The 19404-nt window shown below is 37.9% G+C and overlaps 2 protein-coding genes across 2 annotated transcripts; both read left to right on the top strand.

Moving 5' to 3' along the window:
* The first annotated feature begins 4184 nt into the window (after positions 1-4184).
* ptcd2 (pentatricopeptide repeat domain 2) lies at positions 4185-7658 on the top strand. Its single transcript, XM_022219096.2, has 10 exons — positions 4185-4306; positions 4673-4765; positions 5426-5555; positions 5708-5825; positions 5950-6028; positions 6116-6207; positions 6334-6447; positions 6541-6615; positions 6698-6811; positions 6962-7658. The coding sequence occupies exons 1-10, from the start codon at positions 4198-4200 to the stop codon at positions 7181-7183; spliced, it is 1146 nt and encodes a 381-aa protein (XP_022074788.1). The 5' UTR covers positions 4185-4197; the 3' UTR covers positions 7184-7658.
* A 1479-nt stretch (positions 7659-9137) lies between these two features.
* Positions 9138-16640, top strand: cacfd1 (calcium channel flower domain containing 1). Its single transcript, XM_022219435.2, has 5 exons — positions 9138-9774; positions 12640-12712; positions 13378-13503; positions 13680-13787; positions 14165-16640. Exons 1-5 carry the CDS (start codon positions 9666-9668, stop codon positions 14253-14255), a joined length of 507 nt encoding a protein of 168 aa, XP_022075127.1. The 5' UTR covers positions 9138-9665; the 3' UTR covers positions 14256-16640.
* The last annotated feature ends 2764 nt before the right edge of the window (positions 16641-19404 follow it).

The raw sequence follows: 19404 nt of genomic DNA, 5'->3' as shown, positions 1-19404 counted from the left end.
GCTGTATGTGAGCATTTTAACTTAATCTAAATTTTGTAGCTGTCGTTGTCTCGGTGTGGAAATTGTAAGAATATTTACAACCATATTAGTGGATTTGGAGATGGCACTGCTCTGCTCCACCACTGGTCAAGGCTAAAATTAAAATAGCTATGGCTTGTTTTAAAATTTTGTACAGATATTTGTGGTTCCCAGATCATGTATCTTACAGACGTTGGGAATCTCCTGTCTTTTTATCTAGTCCCAAGAATGGAGTAACATTTCAGGCTTTTCATCAATGAAATGTAATGGATGTTTATGATCCCCTCAGTATGAATTGCATTAATTTTTGACCATCGCTGAGTCGCTTCTTTCAATTTTGTATTTTGTATTTAGTGGTCATTAGAAAATATCAGCATTCCCAACTGAAATATTAAACATATCAGCACTAAACTGTTTAGAGTTATCTTTCCCTGCACTGCTATGAAAAAAACCTTGAATGTAGGGGGCCTTAAATTTGCTCCATCACTGTGTGCAAACAAGCATAAAATCTATAAATTATGAAGAATCCTCCAACCTTTGTACTGTTACAGAAATTAATGAATGAAAAGTTTAAAAATCAAGTTGTGCAGAGTAAAAGCAGCTGAACTTTCTTCTTCTTCTTCTTCTTCTTCTTCTTCTTCTTTTTTAATAATCCCTGGGGTTAAATTTGTCATCTGCCTTTCATATTGCTCTTTAGGAGCAGCCATATCTCAGTGCCTGGGAAGTATCTCATAAATAGTAAGAGTGCCTCAGTGAATAACAATGCATATGTCTTGTTTTTCATATCAGAACAGAACACCTGCAATGAAAGAAGATGTAAATTGGTTGTAGTATCAGCTTGAACCAGGATGATACTGTGAAACTGCAGTGCTAAACTAAGGAAAAGTAAAGACAAAAATATAACAAATGAATAAAATATATGCAGTCCATATCAAATAAATGTTTAAGCATATATAAAGTAAAAAATATGTGAGAAGTACATCAAAAAATAGAGAGAAATAATGTGAATTTAGAGGTTACATTTAGCTCCTCCTGCATGTAGTGAACTGATGGGCGTCTCTGATCAGACGCCCCAGGGATACTGACTGAGGAAGCAGCGAACACCAAGAAGAAGCACAGCAGCTCAAGGTAATAGGACACGTCTCCACAATTCAGCATCCTTTTGTTGTACGGTGGGGGACCACAGCTCCACACGTTTGATGTCTCTCAGCAAGTGAACACTGAGCAGCTCTTAGAGCTATTTTGGCAAATACAATGCACAGCAGTAAGTGGAAAGCTTTCATATTTGCTTCCATATAGTATTACAATAATCTACACAAGTTATGCAAATGAGAGAGCATCCCTGCTTCCACCCCAGCAGGCAGCCACAGGCGTTCATGATTTAGTAGAAAATCATTCAGTGGGTGAAAAGGCCTGCACATCAATGTACATCAGGAGTCTTGCTACAAATGGAGGCTAACCTATTAAATGTGTTTCAAGGACAGTGGCTTTATAAATCTGGCACAGCCAGTCTATCACAGTAATCAGTAACAGCTGTTTTTTTCTGTTCCAAAACTGTTTCAGTGGGGACATTTATTAATGATGATGGGACACCCCAGGCACTTTCCAAACCAAAGGGAAGTGCACACAGGGATAAATCAAAGAAGATGCAAGAGCCACTATCTGCCAGCAGAACCTGGCTGTTTGTCAGGGGAAATCAGAGTCTGAGTGCTAAAATGGAACCTCTACAAACAGTTTCCTGTTGATTATTATATTATTGGAGCGGCTTAAAAGGAGCTACAGCCACACAACACTCTCAACCTGTAGCTACAGATGAGCTATATGCAGGAGAACAGTTTTTAAATCCACGCAAACATACATATGCAGACAGAACCCCGCTGAGACACATACACCTTGCAGGATATCATAAATTATCCAAGGCCCTGTGTCTGATTGGCTGAGCAAGCAATCTCAGCTGGATGGGCTGAGATCGTGTTGCTAAGGCAACAGCGGGGAACCTCCCTGTCCCAGCCCTATTTTTTCCTGTGCAAGATTGTCTGTCTTAACATGGGATGCACCTTACTCGCTGGAATTAATTTTTAAAAACTTACATATAGCTCACAGTACTTTCCCCAAATGTCTGGGTTATAGACATTTTTCTTCTAATGTCTGCCCACTGCTTGTAGTGGAAAATCACATCCGACCACTAAGGCTCTTCATGAAAAACAAGAAAAATAAAGTTATATTACTTTAAGTAGAATGAACTTGACACCTGCATGCTGTGTACATCAATATTTTGCATCAAAATTGTTTAACATAAATAAATTTATGTAATAAGGAGCCATGGTGTGTCTCTCTCTCTCTCTCTATATATATATATATATATATATATATATATACTCAAATGTGTGATATAAACATGACCATCGCAGAGAAAATGTAGCAGAATGCTCTTCTCAGGAAGCGAGTCCTTTGTTATGTAATGCTGTGCAGGTCATCGGGTACACTAACTAGTGACAGGATATGGAGCCCAGTGCAGCCTTCTACCCTATGTAAACGTAATCAATGGAACTACACCATTTGAAATGAAATGATTGGCTTAACTGTAACCTCATCGTTATCATCGATTTAGTTTTTTCTATCATGACAGTGACTATATATGCAATGACTGGAAATTATAACATGAACAAGAATTTGTGTTTTTTTCCACATAAAACCATACAGTTTGTATTTTCCAAAATCTAATTTTGTGTGAAATGTTTTGCCAAATCACAGTTGTGCCATTAATTAGATAACTAATCATAAATAAATATTTAACAGTACTATTTTGTCGTTGTTGTCGTTTTGGGTATTTATGTCCATTTTACAAGAGGACCCGGGCATCATTGTAGAGTATTAAACACTGCAATGATGCCCTCTTTAATAAAAGAGGCTAAAAAAATGAAGTAAAGGGCGCAGCAATTTAAAACAGCTACATTCTTGATCTATGTTTCATACACTCACATAAGCATACATTTCATGTTTTGGATGTGGCATTTAAATGGCTTGAATACCTGATAAGAAGTTTGTTTTCAAGTCCAGTTGCTGTACCTGTATATTCCCTTTATATGCTCAGAGTGCATTGTACGCAAGCACTTGTTTTCCACATTCAGAACATAGTGTGTGTGGACCTGGTATAAAGGTTGTTTGAAACAGGGGAGATTCTTTCATAGAGGACCACATATATCCATGCTATAGAAGGTATACTGGAATCATATTCAATATCTTTCAAGGTTGCATGTCATGCAGATCTGAAAACATTTCCATTTAAAAACAAAGACTGGCAACAAGACAGATTGCAGGAATTCTTAGCATTCATAAGGAGTTATGAATTATGCAACAGTATTCCTCTCCATGTTTGTTGATTATTCACTGTGCTGTAACATTGCAGCAATGCAATATTTGAATGCTGTATCAGTAGTTTAACTGGGGCATGTATTTATTATTTATATACATTAATATAACAATGCAAATTCTATGTATTTTGCCTTAATCAAAACATAAACTACTAATATATAAAAGGAATGAATTTGGGTCAAGTCTTTAAATTCAGCCATTTTAAAGATTAAAAATGAAGGAGAATGTGCAAAGTCCTTCAGGACAATTCGTAATTTTACATTTCTTGTCTCACATTTAGCATACATCATCATTATTTTGATCATTGGAAGTAAGAATAGTCGTAGTAGTAACATACATATTCCAGTGCCTCAGACATGGCAGCAAAAAAAAAACCTTTTCGACATCTCACACAGAACAACAGCACCCCCTGGAGGCTAAACTATGAAGAATTCATTGGCTGCTGTGTTATTTAGAATAAAATGCTTTAATTATTTCTGGAAAAGAGGAAATACATGAAAAAAAAAACAGAGCTGCATTTCCTGAACTGAACTAAATGACTTTGAAAGTTTAAAAGTTACTGTACTTCTCTGCCGTATAACAGGACGGCGCCATATTGGATGATACCAACCTCAAGCTGCGTTTTGCGGAAACAAACAAATAGCTACACACAGTTACAATTTCATGTGAATTTATTTACAATGTGTCAGGATTTATATCAACATTATCTAGCATTTTTGGAGGTAGTCTGTTTTGTAAAACTCAATAACATGTCTAATAACACCCCCCTCCGGTTTCATTATCATGGTACAGTCAGTGGGCAACATGGCGCTGGGGAGACTGGGTAAATGTTGTCGGTCGTTACTGTATGAATCACATAAAGTAGTGTTTTGTGGTGTTTTACGGCCAGGCTGGATTGAGAGCTGTGTAGGAGGTAAGACAGATAAAACTCGGTAACAAGTGTCACGTCTGTTACACGAAAGACCACAAAAACTGTCCTGTTTACAGTCAAAGAGAAGCTAGCAGCCTGTAATCAATCCACATGTGAACAACGTACATCAGTTAGCCGTGAATTACCTTAGTCAAAGTGTGTTGAGTTTACACTAAAATCCACTAAAACTTGACGGAATTGAGTTTTTTGTTGTAAGAATGTGGCTAAATCGTTGCATTAGTTATCTGGCTAAGTTATGATGTTATGTAGAAACTGAGAGGAGCGAGCCTGTATAAAAGTTAGTTTGTTTTGTCCAACGTATAATATATATAAATCATGTCACTAACCCCACTCTGATTTTCTCTGCAGCTAAAAGGCATCTGTTGTCAGAAGATGTCATCAAACTGCAAGATTTCCAGCAGAAGAAGCTGGCTGTGGCTCACCTTGTCACTGGATCACAAGGTGGAGTACATGGCTGCATTATACAGAGGGGGAATTATTTTTATATTTCTTTAAGATATATTGCAATATGGAAAACTGCAGATGACTAATTTAAAAAGACGTTATTTCTCTAAAATGTTTGGGGTCATTTTGTAGTAGAGTGCATTGAAAAATGTATTCTAAAAAGCATTTTTAAAGTCTTCTCATATGGTACAACACTAGCAAAGGCATCCAAAATCGTTTTTTTGCTGTAAATGGTGCTGAGATTTGGCTTTTCACATTTCGTACAGGACATCGTGGTGCTGATTTAAATTGTCAGATTAGTGCTGTTACCTCATGCAGTGCAAGACATTGCGGACAGAGTACATAAGCCAAAGTATTTCATACAGCTGACTTAGTGTTTTCTTTTTTGGGTGAATTTTTCAACCAGATCTTCCTTTTTGGGGTTTCCGTCCTGTTTCTCAGTCTTTTTGCTGTGCACATGTGGAGTTTACATGTCAAAAAACTCTCTCCAAAAATAAAGTTTAAAGCAAAAACATAGTGCAACTAGCAACCCTTAAATCAGGGAGGATTATGGTCTGTCAGAAAGATTTCACTTGTCGTAGTTATGAAAAATGACTGTGTTGGTTTCCCATATCAAGAAATTGTAGCGTGATGTGCTGTTTTGGTTTAATTTTACAGGGAATTATATTGAATTATTCAACCAGAAACTACAAAGGAATGAGCTGATTCTACGAGATGAGCTGAAGCTTCTCCTTCATCTTTGCCAGTCTGCAGAAGACATGCAGATAGCCAGAGATGCCATCTACAGGTACACCGCATGCTTCAGTGACAGTTTTGAAGCCATGCGAGGCCTTTTGCTCTTCACAATCATTTTTGTCTCACAGAGCATAAAAATTTGACTGCTCTCACATGTAAAATATCTGAAATGCAATTTAATGATCCTGTAATTCCCAATTTAAGGTATCATGCAGAGAACCGTAACATAATGCCTGGAGACTTCAAGTTTGGCCCTCTCTTCATGAGACTGTGCTATGAATTGGATCTGGAGGGCTTAGCTGCTGAAACACTTACAGATAAGGTAAATATTACATTAACCAACGTTGTGATTATTGACAAAGTGCCATTAAACAACAATATGAAGACAGGTGTTTTAGTGTGAGTTAACTTGAATTGATAATGTTTCATCTCCTTTGTCTTAACAGAGTATGCAAGGATTTTTCAGGGACACAACCTCCTTTAACATTGCCCTAGATATGCTATTCATGAAAGGCTCATATAAAAGTAAGTGACAAATTACCCTTTATGTGCTTTGTTTTTCTGCAGTTGTTATAACATGCATATAATGTTCCAAATTTTGACTATTTGCAGGTGCTCTGGAGGTACTAAGAACCATGAAGAACCAAGGTATATCATTCAACAAAGACACATTGACTCTGGCGACTGGCACCTGCTACAAGCTGGTAATTTTTCAAATAACTAAGCTACAATAATATAGGTTAACATTCCAGCCCCAAGACTTATATTTGTGTGGAGTTTATGTTTTCGAGTGTGTCATGTGAACTGATGTCCTTTTTTGTGTTGGTCAGAACACAGCAGAGGACTATGGGAGCTGCAATGCTTTGCTAGAAGAGGAAAAGGCCAGAGGGAACTTCATCCCCAGGCATGCTTACTGCTTTGCTGTGGCATTAGCACTTCGACAGGTGAGTTATATACAGTAGATATTCTTTGTCTATTCCTTTCATGCACGAGGAGAGATGTGGAGAATGTTGAAAATTTTCTTCTTTTTGTTCTAGAATGATCTGGAAACAGCACAGTCGTTGTATTCGCAAATTATGAACACTGACGGCAAATTGTGCCAAAATTTTAAGGTAAAAGTGCAGCATTGTAACTGTAGCATCCGTGATTTCTTGCAGGTGCGCAGTGCTTAATGCATTTTGTGTTGTGTTTTAGGTTGTAATGTTAGCGATGTCAGGAGCAGTGACAGAAGCCATTTCTGTCCTATCAGCGGCTTTGTTGCCTAAAAGCCCTTATTTTGTGAAAAAGCTTGAATTTTCACAGGAAGTGGTAAGTGAAGTATTTAAACATTCTTTTAATTATTTCGTGCTTACATCCAAAGTGAAGGGGTGCTGATACATTTCTATGTGTTGTGTTCTGTGACATGTAAATTTCTGCTGTGAAAGCGTGGACTCTGAGGCCTCTTGTGACCTGTTTCAGGTGGATTTGCTCCGTTTACGGAGTGAGGACAGACCACACATGATGAAAGTGGAGCAGACGGTGACTCAGCTTGAACAAGCCGGCCAAGTGACTCAGCAGACCCTTGATGACATGCTGTGCCGAACGCCCACAGGCAAGAAGAAACGAATGATGATAATGGAGGAGAGGAAGACCAGTCGAAGGACTCTAAAGCCTCTACAGTCCAGTCTGCTGTCAGAGTGAAGCCAGTTGATCATTTAAACACTGTGTCTTCGGCGACAGATGATTTTGTCAGTAACGATGCACCAGTATGGAATTTCAGGGCTGTTACCAATAACCTGTAACTACCTGCTCATTTTTGCTAAAACAGATAGGAGAATGTTGATCTTAGGAATGCAAAATGTCATGGGAAAAGTGCTTTTAAAAGGATAAATGTCGGATGTAGGGACATCTAGTGGTGATGTTGCAGATTGCAACCAACTGAATCCTCCTGCCTCAGGATTCTACCTCACCTTTAACACTATGTCCTTCCTATCCTTCAACAGAAAGCTGCTGAACTTTACAGAGGTGATCTCATCTAAATGGGTCTAGATTTTTTTGCACGAGTCTCAAAAAGAGGTCTCGAGTGGTTTGGGAGGAAAGTGTTGTGTATATAAAAGTGTTGGAATGAGTGATTTTAAACTTTATCACATATTTAAAAATAAAATCTTTGATTTTCTCTTTTGTTCTTTTTTTTTTTTTTTTTTCAATTTCTCTGCTTTTCTGATGGGATACTCAATGTAGAATGTGACAGACTCACAATATACAGAGGAAGCACATAGTGTGACATGGTCTTTTACATTACCACATCTTTCAAATGCCACACAGTCAGTTCGAAGTCTTTTTGATTTAGCTTTGAAATGTATGGTTATAGAATGATATAATCAAAGACTGGCTTTTCACTGTGTCATCTGTCCAGCAGTCGCCCACGGTTGATGCCTTCTATATTATGATTAAATAATTTGAGTCACCCTGCCAAGCTGAAAAACATAAACCCAGAGATTTTTGAAGAAGTTCAGAATGTCATTTTAAAACACCCCTGCACTGAAGATGTTTTCATAATCCTCAAAGCCTCATCAAACCATCTGAAAATTAAAATGTGATCAAAAGTTAAAACTTTCCTACCAATGTCTTATTTTTTTATAATGATGTCTCATTACAATATTTTATATTTTCCTACAAAACAAACAATGAATCGGGTCATTTCGGGCTACCTGAGTATGAAATATGTGATTGCAGGGTTGCAAGGGTTTGTACTGAAGTGTTATGTGGAGAAAGTTGAATGTGTGCAAATACTAATTTCTTAGAAAACAGGAAAACAAATTAATCAGATTCTGTGTAGCACTTTTCACACATATAATGTAACACAAAGTACTTTACAAAGCAAATGGCTAGAAAACAAATATCCCCTCCCAGTCAATAATGATTATGTTACAAATTAAGGCCTTGAAGTAAAACAGGCACTGAGAAAACCTAGTACAAACAAACATAATGAGAAAACACAAGAGGCAAGATCATTCAAAAATTCTGACTAGCAAAGCAAGATAATTAAAGTGAAGTGTTAAAAGATAGATAAAATAGACTAGAACTGCTTCAAAAAATAGAATAATATTAAAATCAATTAAAGGTAAACCATAGTAGTAGGTCTAGATTTTCTTTTAAAGAATAAAAAGGAAAAGGAAAGAGCTGAAAATTAAAATTAGCGTGTGTGTTTCTAAAAAGAGAGAAGATAAAAGGTGCGTTCAAAACTATACTATGATCCATTGGAGGTCACGGGATAAATACTAAAGTTGCAAAATTAATTTTATATTTTAATTATTTAACTGAAATATTCAGTAATGTATTCAGACTTTTTTTTTTTGCCGCGATATTATTTTGCCGTGTTTTTTGTTTCTTTTGTTTTTTATTATCACAGGTTACTTTTTGTGTAACTGGAGTTAGTTATTGATTTGCATGAAACTTACAATCTGGGCCTGCAGAGTCCGACAACCAGAGTACACATCTGAAAAGTCATAATTTACATAGATATGTAAATATTAAATCGCCAGAGGTGTAGCTAAAGGCTGAGATAAACGTAGATGTGTGGTAAAATATTCCTTTCCAACATAATCTGCTGATATTAACACTCCCCGCATGTAAACAAAAAATGACGCACATCAAATCCCTCCCACAATGCACCGCTTACATGGGCTGAGCAGCCAGAGAGGAGAACAACGGAGCCACTTATTTATCCCAAACAAACAGCGTGGACACTTCTAAATTACTAGAAAGGGAGCCGAAGATATTTGTCGTCGTCGTTGTTGTTTATTTGCAACATTGGTAGAAAGTTTAGGACATATGCAGCGGTGATATCCACTCCTAGCGGCAGCTGGTGGCGGTGCTGTTAGCATCAGCTAGCCAGTTAGCTGGCTTTGACTGACGGGGGAAGCCGTGCGAAAAGCTGCGGGTAACATCAGGCGGCCGCAAAACAAACAGACAAAAGAAAGGGGATTTTTAAAAGGTTTTAGAAAGTTGGAATCATATGTAGTATTGCCGATAGGGACCTCGGTTGCGTAGTAAGCTAGTTAGCAGTGAGTTTGAGGCGACTCGCTAACTTAAATTCACATACGACTGGGTGGTCTCGGACTGACATCTGTAAATACTGGATTTAAGGAGCTTTAGCTAACGTAGCTTGAAAACACACACAATGAGCACAGAAGAGACCGCAGCGCCCTCAAAAGCAGCCCCGGAGGATGATGGAATGACCTGGTGGTACAAATGGCTCTGCAAAATCGCTGGGGTTTTGGGAGGAATATGTAAGTAGTTGTCAAAGTCTATTTTCTGTGTGTCTGCAGAGGTAAATACATGATAAGTTCACAGAAACCCATATCTTGCCATGGCGTTGTGTAGCTTCATGTTTAATGTTGGTTAATATGATCACTGAATGGGCTGTTTGACAGGTTACAACCACATTTAGTTGTGTTGTTTTTCCTCAACAGACAGGTGAATTTATTGGCTTGTTGAGCATTTGATCAGTGAAGTCTTTTCTTCTAAATTTATGTAAGAGTCAAAGCAAATACAGAATACAAAAGGCATCAGATTAGTATCAGGAAAACCATGTGTCTGATTGTGTGAAAACACCACACCTCAATAGCCCTGCCACTAAACAAAAGCTTTGTCACCATTCATTGTCCCTTCACTGCAGCAGCCACTGCTGGGCACCGCCTGTTTGCGTGTTCCCTCCATAACAGCCTGTTATTTCTAAATTAACTCTGCGATATGAACACACAGTCAGGAACTCCCCACAGGAGTTCAATGTGACACAGAAGTGATGGTAACTGCTGGCTTTGCAGTTTTCCAGCAGCATTGCAGCCCTCCTTGCCTTCCTCCACTCGCTATCCGTCTCTCCTTCACAGTGACACCAGAGTCACAGTGCCTGTATCACATTAACTGCTGCATATTCAATGGGTTCTGTATTATTGAGCAGGCTGGATATGCTACGCGGTTCTTCCACTGTTTGTGACAGTGTGGACTGGTCAGGCAGGTGCACAGAGACCCACATATTTATCCTGTTGTCTCAGTCTGGGGTTTCAGCCTGAAACTGCTGCATGATGTCGACTGGCTGTCAAAGCAAATTATCATATTTAGCAGCAATAATGGACGGAGTTCTGAGATTCTCTACATAATTTAAAGTGCTCATATCATAATGTAGAAATACTACTTGTATTACTTGTGAAAGACCTGAATTGATAATGCTTCTTAAAGTTATCTGTTTATAAGATAGGGAATGTCCTTAATGTATTAAAAGTAAAAGCACTCAATGGAGACATATGCCTAAAGTGACTGGTATGCTGTACAGTATAATTAATATCATCACATTATTCTAACTAATGCATGTGTTTAGGCAGCATTTTGCTGTTCCAGTGGGATTCATAAAGCTAATTTTGGCAATATTTACAAGACTGTAACTACCAGTTATTTTAATTGTTCCATAATCTGTTGGTTATTTTGTTGATGAGGATTTCTTGATTGTAGAAATTCATCAGGATTGCTCAGCCCTTTATATTATTAACAATGTAAGAAAGTTATTAAGTTAACAATGAACAGCTGCAAATGCTGACGTTTGAGAAGCTTTATACAGAAAATAATCATGTCAAGTACAAATATGACAAATAGAAAGTGCAGTACTTGGTGTTAGTGTATGGATTGATAGTTAAGTTTTAAAACAACCTGTGTTTTAGCATTTTTGCACAGCATAAACTCACATCTCCTCATCAAAAACCACAGAATCATGAATATTTGAAATGTGAAATTTGAAAAATGCTTCTGACTTAGCATGAAAAGTTCAATGCGAGAAATGTGTGTTTGTCCCACATCTCCTTTGTGAGTCCTGAAATTCATATTCGATTAGTGTCGATTGTCAGATGATGAGCAATAATTTGATAAAGGATTTTAAAAAAGAACTTGACAGAGAGCAACTTCCATTTTGTTTTTATAAATGTGAGTATTGCTGGTTTATGTTGTCTTCCTGAATTATAGACTGTTACAAATAATTGGCTGAATAATCAATAAGAAATAATAACTAGTTGTAGTGGAGCACAACAAGGTTGTACCTTTAAGAGGCATTTGTGTTTGACAATTCAGAACCTCAGTGTTTACAGTGTGAAGTTTGTTGTCAAGAAAATTTATTTGTTAACAATTTATTGTGCATTTGAAAATAATTTATTCAGTCACTTTAGCCGTTTTTTGTGACTATGGTAGATTGCACTACATTATTGCAAATAAAACTGCTAATTGTTTGTTTTTTTACACCTCTGCGACTGGTGTGTTAATTACTTTGTCTGACACGCTTCTGCAAAGTGTGATGATGCCAAATCGCACATTATTTCAGGAGTTGCCAAAAATTTCCACATGCTGGTACATTCTTTTACACAACCTATGAACACACCACAGGCAGCTTGTTTGCTTATTAACTTATATTCATATACTTGCAGCCCATCTCATATTGCAGTGTACACATATTTCAGACAGTAGGTACATAGCTGGTCCCATTGGCCTCGTGTGTCGAGCAGCATTTACCACAACATGTAGCTACCAAAGATGTGCAGAGAAAGTATTGAAATCCTCAAAACAAATGACAGGCATGGCAAAAGCTGAAAAGGGCCTTTATTCAAAATTCCCTGAAGTCTGTCTGAAGCAAATGATCTTGTAGATGAAAGATGTGACCTGCTTTGATTTTGACACGGTTTTAATTGGTGTCTCAAATTTGATCTGGGTAATTAATTTTCAGGCCAAGCATGTTTCGTAACAGCTTTTACATCAGACAGGAGTGGTGGATTTGAGTGTGTGATTCGCTGTGTTTTCACGTTTCCAGACTGCTTCAATAATAAAGCAAAGTAGAACTGTGTTTTGCTCACATATTCTCGTGTTGTTTAGATTCTAAAGGCATTACTCACCAAGAAGCTTGTACATTTACTGTGTGGTTACCATGTTTTTTCAACACAGAAGCGGCTGAACAGGATGTTTTATCAGCCACATCCTTAATTTCAATATATTTCTTTCCATATGATGCATAACATAAAGTAAATCCTAATGGCTAACAGTGATATTTTATGTATAATGCCATGATTTGTCATCTGTTTTATCATAATAACAGTTTATCTTTTGTGTAAATCTTGCAGCCTGTGCCGTCTCAGGAGTGTGGAACTGTGTCACTGTGAACCCTTTAAACATTGCTGCTGGCGTGTGGATGGTGTAAGTCCACTTTTCTTTGATGTAGTGAGCATAAATTACATCCTTCACCTTCCTTAAGCTTAGACAGGCTTCAGAACAAAGTGCTTTACTCTGCCAGGTCTCTTTCACTTTAAGTTTATGTTCCTGGTGCTGTCAGACCAGAGTTGTTTTTTCTGGTACGGTTTGGCTGAGGTGTTGTGTTTCCTGACACCATTGAGAACTGGTTCCAGTAACTGATCTAAAAGTCACAAACTATCTTTAACAAATAATAATTGTATTACATGACTTGTATTTCCTGCTCATTTCCATTCTTTTATTTGTGTCTTACATCAGTAGTGAGCAGCGGTGTCATATAGCCAGGTAGCCACACCTGCTGCTCAAATGTTGGAGGTGTGGAGAAAATGCTGTCATGAACACATGCCAGAGACCTCCTTGATTGTTCAGGTTTTAAGTAGAACCTTTTAGAACATGCCCCAACAAAGCCACCCACGATTTGTCTCTCCTCTCGGCAGATGAGTTGATAATTAAAGTCAATGTTAGTTGAAGCCTTTATTTCACCAACCAGCTCACAGTAGAAGCAATTCTTCCATTTCTGTGACAGCATAATCATTTTTTCCCATCAGGTGCAGCGTTTAAACTCACTGATAATTCACTGATGTGTTTTTGTTCTCTCCTTCTGTCTCAAGGTTGAATGCCTTCGTGCTCTTCCTCTGTGAAGTGCCGTTCTGTTGCCAGTTCATAGAGTTTGCTAATGCTGTGGCAGCCCGTGCAGACAAACTCAAACCCTGGCAGAAAGCCTTCTTCTACTGCGGGTGAGAACAACCGTGGTTTATGTCACTGAAGGCTGTACTCTATGAGAAATCATGTTTTAGGACTGTGAGTTTCTTTTGGACATACTCTGGGGAATGTGTTTCTTTTATATTTAGCATGTACTTAATAGGATTTACTGACTTGATGTGTTTTGTTTGCTCTCACATTGACTGAATAGGATGGCTCTGTTTCCTGTGTTCTTGAGTTTCTCCTTTACAACCCTGTTTGGAAATGCCATCGCCTTTGCCACAGGGGTTCTGTACGGCCTCGCATCTTTAGGCAAAAAGTAAGATGTCTTTGCATGTAAATCACCAAAATTAGAAAAAAAAAAAATCCCAAAAATGGCAAATGGAAACTTTTCAGATCGTGTAATTACTCATATCTCTTGGTGTGTCACTCCCATTAAATCACATTAACACAGGCTCTCATATTAAATGAAGTACGCCACATTATAATCGGTTAACACGATTTTAATTTGAATTCTAACAATCCTAATGAGTCGTTTTATTCATGTAAATTAACTTCTGACAAAGTGAGTCGTGTAGTGACCCTCTGGTTAACACTATCCCCTTTGCTTTTTCTTTCTACTCACCTCTCCCTGAACATAACCTTTTTATTACCATCTTTCTCTCGCATCCTGTCTTCCCCTTCCTTCCCTCCCAGGGGAGATGCAGTGACTTATGCCAGGCTGCAGCATCAGAAACAGGGGGATGAAGAGAGGATGACAGGAACGACAAACGGAGCTCCGGAGTGAGACGCCTGCCTTTCTCCCCTCCTCTTCCTCTCTCCTCCTCAGTTCTTACACTTGATTTTTTTCTCTCTGTCCTCCATCCATCCTACCTCTTCCCCCTCACTCCTTTCCCCACCGCATAACAGTTGTACTGAGTTTATTTATTGACTTTAAATATGTGTTGTCCTGAGCTAGTAGTATCCAAACCGACTGATAGTGGATTCAGCCCATTATTTGGTACCTGCTGTGTAAATGGGATTTATCATTTGTGACTTGCGACCTGACGTTTTGTTTTTATGTTTTTAATTCTTCTTATGGGTTGTGTTTCTTATTTGTTTCCGTTTGTTGCTTCTGTCAGTTGCTGTGTTGGCAGGAACATTTTTAATGTACATCTCTGAAGCCCAAAAGCCTTTTTCAGGAATTCTGAGTAGAAATTAATGTGATTGTAAAATGTACATAATTGACTTCAGGTTATTCACTCGGACTCTGAGGCTGTTATTCAGAGTTGTGTGACAGACTGAGATAAAGAGAGGTCAAATGATGCTCAGACTTGCTGCCAGCGTCCTGCTTTTGGTAGCATGTCCCACTTCATGTCACTTTAGCAGCCATGCTACCAGAGTGGGTGTTTGGTACAGCCTGGAGAACAGAAATACTCCGTGCACAGCGTCATCAGCAAAATAAAGGGACTAATAATCACAATATATCCAGGTAAAAAGCTGTGTGTTTCACAAAAGAAGAGCCGAGGGTTAGAAGTTACAACACAAGTCGGGCTGCTGTGTCCAAGTGCTAGAGCTGCATTGTCAGTCAGACTTTCTGTTTCTCAGTCGACTCTCAATCTTTTATTCAACAGAAGGTGAGTTTCTCCATTGTTACGGCTAGTATGAGAATGAAAAAGTCGAGCCACTGACGTCCTGTATTCACATATGACTGGGAGTCTTAGAAGTTTGAACTCAGTCGAGGCTTAACATCATTTTTGATGAAAAACAGTAGACCCGTGTGTATTTATTTGTTTTATATTATTAATTTATCTTTTTTGTCTTTGTGTTGCTTAATTTGTTTAAAAAAAAAAAGAACAAACTGCATGACTTCTTAAATTATTCACGTCCTCTACACTACAGATGTGTAGATAACCTCAAGTGTTTCCTTAACGTTTTCATTGTGTTTCAGCCCCAGAATGTTTATCCTGAATGAACGACTTTGTGTTGGAGAAAAAAAATCCGGTCTTTTTGTTAATTGTCGTTGAGTATGAGTCAATATAAGTGCATACGGAAATGAGCACAGTGGTTTTGGTATTACAGCTTCAATCCCGCTGTTTACACACAACTCTGAACTGCAGCCTGAGTGCATCTGTAAACACATATAGGCAGTAGGGATATTTTTAACAGAGCGGAATGTATTTGGTACACCCAAAGATGGAGACCTTTTATCTTTATTTTGGTTTTCTGCTTTTATATATCCATTTTTCAGTTGGTTTAAGCTCAGTTGCCTGCACTATACTTGGGGTAGCTTTCAGTGCATGGCTCAGCTCAGACGGTTCCTCGTGATCACGCGATTGATAGCCGAGTCATGGCTGCAGATTTTTGTGCTACATTATGTAATGAGAAAATGGAATGTGCACTCATTTGTAAAAGCTTTTGTACCTTTTTTTTTTTCCTTTTAGGACCTGTTACTGAATATCTGTTGATTATTCCGTGTTTAGTATAAGTCTTAATTAGTACGCTCCACCAAAACGCAGGTACGACTTAAAAGGGGAAATGTCTTGAATCAGGGACTAATTGGTTTGTATCCCACACAATCACCAGAGCCAGGGTTTGTCTTTGTCACTCAAATGAGGTAAGCAGTGGAGAGCAATGTACAATTTGTTTTTGTTTTTTTTTGTTGTTGTTGTTCTTGCCTTGCCTCCGTTGTGTCATCAGTAAAAAAGGATGCTTTTGGAATAACTGTTTACACATACCTCTTACTGCTCTTTCTATAACTATCCGGCCAGTGACTGAGTGCATTATTCACACATCACCACCAGCTCTCAGGTATCATACTTAGGGAGTAGTTGAAGCATAGAACGTAGACAGAACTAGCATAAGCACGACCACGAAAACACTTGAGCCAATGGGAAAGCATTTGTGATGCATTGAAAACGTGCACAACCAGCATTCACAAATGTTTCAACACTGCATCCACACCAGTGATATGCTACAGCCTACACTACAGTTTGCTTTTCTTATCCACAGCCAGCCATCCACCAGTTTATTTTTAATGCGGTCACATCCAGCGAGACTCGTGAATTCACTGGTATTCCACCTGCGGGCGTTGAGTGTATCTTCTGCTGTAAGGGATATGTGTACAATGTGTGTGTTGTGATGTGAATCCTGATCCTCTTCTGAATTAGTGAATTAAACAAACTTGCTACTACCACCATGGTGCTGGTGTGTTGCATTTGGTCTGACATTTCTTCTCTTGGTTTAACATTTATTGTTTTGGGTGGAACATCTTGAGAACTCGCGCACTAGACAGCCTTGGAATTTTGTACAGATTTTTCAAGGTCTTAAAGTATCAGTTCTACTGACTGCAGGTGATCCCTTGACTTTTTGTCCTGCACCACCAGCAGGCTCCATTTCTCACTTATTCAGTGAAACATTTCAACATCTACTAGATAGATGAGCACAAAAAATGTACGCAAGATTAGATGCAGTATTTTAAATGCATCAACACTGTGGCTGCAAATCCTATCCTTGTGTTGTAATTAGCTAACGGCAGTAGCTTCACATGCTTAACCAAACTCTTAAATTTGCTCAAAAATGAGCGTAAAAAACACATTTGTAATTTTGGCATTTCATTTTTAATGTCATTTCACTTGATTAAAACTACCTTGAATCCTTTACATATTAAATTTTTATCAAGCATTGTAAATAAAGGATTTTCATGCGTTTTTATAAGCAAAGACTTGGAATAATCAAAACACCCAAAATACTTTGTGGGGAAAGAAATCATGCCTGTTCATTTGTTAGTCTAAATCGACTGAAACCAGCTGAGTACACATCATCCTCAGGTGTTCTGTGACTGAATCTGAGGGGCAACAACTGAGCAAAACATTCCTACAGGGTTCTAAGTAGGAAATGATTGGTATTTCTGATCGATTGACCCGGCAATAGGTAGCACGTTTTTTGAATTACAAAGTATTGTCTGGTGTTAGACTCTAAAAAAGGCAAATAATTTCTTTGCAATATAGCTTTAAAAGACAAAGCGGGTCCCTCTTGTGATTTTTAATGTGGCTTCAATTAGAGATGTGCATTGATAAATGCTTTAAAATAACAGCTAACATCAAACCGTTCTGTGCTAGTGATGAAATAAGTGAAGAATGTTTCATGATGGTCTCGGTATTTTAAAATCCACCATATTTATCATTTAATTTCTTCTGTATAACTTGAAATTCAAATTTCTGTTAATCTCTACAACACACTTCCTGAACCATATTTCTTGTACACCCACATATGGAATTGAAATTCACCATGAGATGGGAAAAGCTCTGGTGTTGTAATCTGCACTTGCATCACCCTGCACAAACATTCAATTTACAACAATTGCAGCGTATCTCTAACAGAAGGAAGACTTTACATAATGTTTTGAGGCCTTGTTTGGCATCTTTTGGAACTCCATTAATTTTCTTGTCTTACTTTGAAAACGTGCATATTTGTCGGATCTTTTACACTTTAAATCCTTGTTTTATGCATTTGTATTGTGGTTAAGCTCCTTCAGAGATGGTCCTTTTCAATGTGATATTTTTCTTCCCTCTGTGTATGAAACAGTGTTTGTGACATGAATAGTACTTGAAACCAGACCTGTGATTAATCGCACCGAGTTGCTATCGGAGCAAATAACCTTGAGGATTTCCATGAAGCATTTCATCACATTTGTTCAGAGAACGCAGCTCGTGCTATCATATGAATTCATCACATTCAAACATTTTCACCTCTATTTGGTATACTTTGACTTTTTAACTTCCCATAAGACCTTTTGAACATCTTTCTTTTCAGTATAAAGCTAAACTAAAGCCATTCCTTCATCGGTGTTATGCACTGGATGGATCTTCTTAAAGGTTTATACTTCTGGGTGTCAAGAATTTTCTTTCATTTTTGCTTTTATTAATCATCAAAGAACAACATCTGAAAGAGTATTTCAGGCCGTGAGTGCGGAGGAATTTGTAAGAGCATGTCATTCTTGCATCACAGAGATCCAGGCTGCCCTCGGGTTGTCATTTTTCACATTGTGTTTGCATATTGTGTTGAATTTGTGTTTGTGATTGATTGTTTTTAGGTGTAGTGCAGGGTTCATTCTTGTAGTGATGAATAGTGAAATCAGTCTGACATGAGGTACCATTTTTTCCCCATTTTTCTCTAAGGTGTACCATGGCATCAGAAAGACATCCGACCAAGTTGCTAAGGAGATAATCTGTCTTTTGAAGTTTTGAGACAGTCAGATTTGCTTTACTGTGAACAAATGACTTTATATTATGCTCATTTGGATGTACTGCACATACTTCAGGTTTTGGAATTGTTGTGAACTTGTCTCACGTTATTACTCACCCTTTTTTGAAGTGTTCTAGTCAGATTCTACTGAAGGTTGTTCCTTGAAGACACAACATACCAGGTCTTCTAGGTGGCTTGTCTTTAATTCCAACTGTAAAGACAAACTGTTGATGAGACAAGAAACCATCGGATTTTACTGCAGTGAGACAGCAGACACTGCAGTCGACTTTGTGAACAGATTATAGACAGCCTGTTATGATTCCATCACTGTCTGAGAGTGAATAGATAACTATGGATAGTAAGTTTACAGAACAACTTAGCCATATTTTTGAATTCCAGCACGCTCTCTTAATGGATAAAGACATTTACAAAAGAAAAATAAAGACTTTTTGACCTTAAAGGGAATAGTTCATCATTTATAAAAAAAAACAAAAAACAAACAAGAAACCATTTTTTACAGTAATTTTTTGCGGTCCCAGTAGTCACAAAGCACAAAGCCAACATGAAGGAGCTAATTATACATATTTTCTTTACAAATTGAAGAAACAAGGCTTTATGACTTAACAGGATTTATTTTTGAAGCAGATGCACATGGCCAGGCGAATTGTTTCCCCATGTTTCAGGTCTTTATGCTAAGCTAAGCTAACCAG

This window comes from Acanthochromis polyacanthus, chromosome 18 (genome assembly GCF_021347895.1).
Source record: "Acanthochromis polyacanthus isolate Apoly-LR-REF ecotype Palm Island chromosome 18, KAUST_Apoly_ChrSc, whole genome shotgun sequence".
Lineage (NCBI taxonomy): Eukaryota > Metazoa > Chordata > Actinopteri > Pomacentridae > Acanthochromis > Acanthochromis polyacanthus.
The sequence above is the reverse complement of the archived record's forward strand: the minus strand, read 5'-3'. Positions and strand labels throughout refer to the sequence as shown.

Excerpts from the sequence above, each read along its gene's own strand:
- ptcd2 (XM_022219096.2), top strand. The coding sequence starts at position 4,198 with ATGGCGCTGGGGAGACTGGGTAAATGTTGTCGGTCGTTACTGTATGAA. Across the intron at positions 4,307-4,672 it reads GATTGAGAGCTGTGTAGGAG|CTAAAAGGCATCTGTTGTCA; the intron begins GTAAGACAGATA and ends TTTTCTCTGCAG. Across the intron at positions 6,029-6,115 it reads CATGAAAGGCTCATATAAAA|GTGCTCTGGAGGTACTAAGA; the intron begins GTAAGTGACAAA and ends GACTATTTGCAG.
- cacfd1 (XM_022219435.2), top strand. The coding sequence starts at position 9,666 with ATGAGCACAGAAGAGACCGCAGCGCCCTCAAAAGCAGCCCCGGAGGAT. Across the intron at positions 9,775-12,639 it reads TGGGGTTTTGGGAGGAATAT|CCTGTGCCGTCTCAGGAGTG; the intron begins GTAAGTAGTTGT and ends TAAATCTTGCAG. Across the intron at positions 13,504-13,679 it reads AAAGCCTTCTTCTACTGCGG|GATGGCTCTGTTTCCTGTGT; the intron begins GTGAGAACAACC and ends TTGACTGAATAG.